This window comes from Wasmannia auropunctata, unplaced genomic scaffold, assembly GCF_000956235.1.
Source record: "Wasmannia auropunctata unplaced genomic scaffold, wasmannia.A_1.0 LD336048.1, whole genome shotgun sequence".
Classification (NCBI taxonomy): Eukaryota; Metazoa; Arthropoda; class Insecta; order Hymenoptera; family Formicidae; genus Wasmannia; species Wasmannia auropunctata.
Genome location: NW_012026842.1, coordinates 508,762 through 511,301, shown reverse-complemented (window position 1 = coordinate 511,301; position 2,540 = coordinate 508,762). Strand labels below are relative to the sequence as shown.

The 2,540-nt window shown below is 31.7% G+C and overlaps 1 protein-coding gene across 1 annotated transcript; it reads right to left on the bottom strand.

Moving 5' to 3' along the window:
• Positions 1 to 99: 99 nt before the first annotated feature.
• Positions 100 to 2,317, bottom strand: LOC105451650. Its single transcript, XM_011692221.1, has 5 exons — positions 2,018 to 2,317; positions 1,546 to 1,736; positions 998 to 1,316; positions 440 to 852; positions 100 to 359 (listed from the first exon to the last, which is right to left on the bottom strand). Exons 1-5 carry the CDS (start codon positions 2,203 to 2,205, stop codon positions 298 to 300), a joined length of 1,173 nt encoding a protein of 390 aa, XP_011690523.1. The 5' UTR covers positions 2,206 to 2,317; the 3' UTR covers positions 100 to 297.
• Between the last annotated feature and the right edge of the window lie 223 nt (positions 2,318 to 2,540).

Sequence of the window (2,540 nt, the reverse complement as noted above, 5' to 3'; positions counted from 1 at the left end):
ACGTGTGCTCTTCCGATCTGTTTCCTTATTCGGCTACATCATTTTAGAACATATACAAAACACGCATTCGTAGATATTACATCTAGAATAAGATACAAATCTCTGTAATCAGGTTTATTGCTACAACATTCGTTATACTGTACATTTTTGTTCTGTGAATATCGAACGATCATTGCTTTCATGTTCCATTAATAACAGAAAAGATTGGTAAATACAAAACCTAAATCTAGTAATACAAAGTGATAAATAAAATATGTTCACAGCATGTAGCAGTCATATGTCTCTTCTTAAAAAACGTTAACCATACGTAAGTATCAAAAATACAGTACAGAGATCATTATACCAAAATTTACTATTCCCTAAAACAAAAAGAAAACCATTTTATCATTATATTTTATATTTTCACTTGAAAAGAAAAAGAGAAAAAAGGATTACTCACTTTCTTCGTTCATCTCATTGACGGCAGTATTTTTGCCGAACTCGCCATAACTAATGCAACCTACTAAGCGTACTTCGGGGAATAATCTTGTGAATATTACTGGTTCTAAATATGAAGATTCACGAGGTTCGGACATGATCATAAATCCTATGGAATGTTTTTTTAACTTCACTTTGTTCTTAAATAATTTTAATCTCGCTTCGATTAGCTCATTTGTATTGCATGTCCATTCCAAAATCACGGACCACGTCCATATAGGGCCAGTAATTAGAACGGCGACACAATATTCAAATGTATTCATTTTCTCAAGCGATCTGGTTCTCATTTGTCTTTTGCGCAAGTCAGTATGTGCGCGTTGTGCATGAATGTCTATCATCACCCCGCCCCATACAGAAACTGCTTCACATTCTTTGCTGAGTATAAAAAAGAAATAAATATCGAGCGTTAGCAATTGTAGTACAATAGTTGAACATATCTAAATAACAAACTCGGATATTATTGCTTGAATTAAATATACGTATATTTATATAGATAAACATATATATCATAAACATATACCTAATTTCTTGTATGGCTGAGGCCCAACGTTGTGCTGTGGTACGGTCCTTTCCATTGCAAAATAACATAAAACATGTAGATGTCTTATCACTCAAGGTAGATGTTTCATTATTAACAATTGTGCTAATTATCTCCCGATATTCAGCTGTTTCTTGTATGATATAATTTTCTGACAGTATGAACGATTTTATTTTAACGTTCGGGATTTGTGGCAAAAACACACATGTTATATTTGGAAATTGACAATTTTGTACAATAATACCTTCACTATACAACATTATAGCTTCACAATCTTTAGGTAGCAAAGCCTCTGTACATTCTTAAAAAGAAAAAAGAAGATTTTAATAATCTTACATTATTCTAATGACTTTTAATTAGATGGAAAAATGAATAAAAAGCCTAGTATTATAGTATTAAAATATCAAAAAAATAGTTTGTCATAAATCAGAATAAAATATTTACATACTTGCTACTGTTAACAGGAGCTTTTTATTCATCTGATTCTTATTTCACACCAGAGAAAATATGAAAAAATATAAAATATATACCTTCTATATATATATTACGTGGTGTGTCTGAACGCATAAAAAAGAAACCTATTGATGGTTTAATTCTTATTCTATTGATATAACATAATAATTCGTGTCGTCCGTTTCTGTCGTAATCATCGTAAAATTGTGTGAAGTAACATGGATGACCTCTTGTCAATTTCTCATTATTCGCAGCTTCTAACCAGAATCTGAAAAGAATAATTTCATACTCTTTATGCTGCGTTTAGCTTACAATGTCCACGCACTTTTCATTTGTAATATAACGATGTTAAATATTATCACTAATAGTTTTATCATAAATAAACTTTTAAAAAATGCCTCAAGAGATTATTTATAAATCAAATCTTATTCGTATTTATTCAAATATATGATGACAGAAATCCATAACCATAGCATTCTGCTTGAATTAAATAAGTATTCAGAACTAAATCGAGTATGGATCATTAATGGATCATCGATATCTACATACCTGCAAACCATCGCAGCGTTCGCCAGATCCCTTGCATCTAAATATTGAAAGATAATTCTCAAAATATCGTAGGTTAAAACGGTACTCAAATCCAATGTATTTTCATTATTTTGCGTTGTAACATCATCGTTTTTGGACATGCAAGGTTTTTCCTTTGCGTGAATTTTCTTTTGCATTGGGTCCTCCATCAATCTCTTTCGGTTTGAACCAGTTTGAACTAGAAACTTGTTAAATATCACACTATAAGCACGTTAAAGCTGGCCAAATAGCTGCTTAGGTACCAAACGACTGCAAACGACTGAACTGGACTGAACATGATTGCATGATGTAAGAGGAAGGCAAGGTGAACCAACGCGCATACTGACAAAAGACTGGCAAAAGCTAGTCAATCAAAATCCTGTCCAAAATGCACTTATATAATAAAAGTATAAGTGTATAAGTGCTTTTTGCATTTTGGACAGGATTCTGATTGGTTAATCAAATATTGGCTACTATATTGGTTCACCTTGTCTTCTTACATATC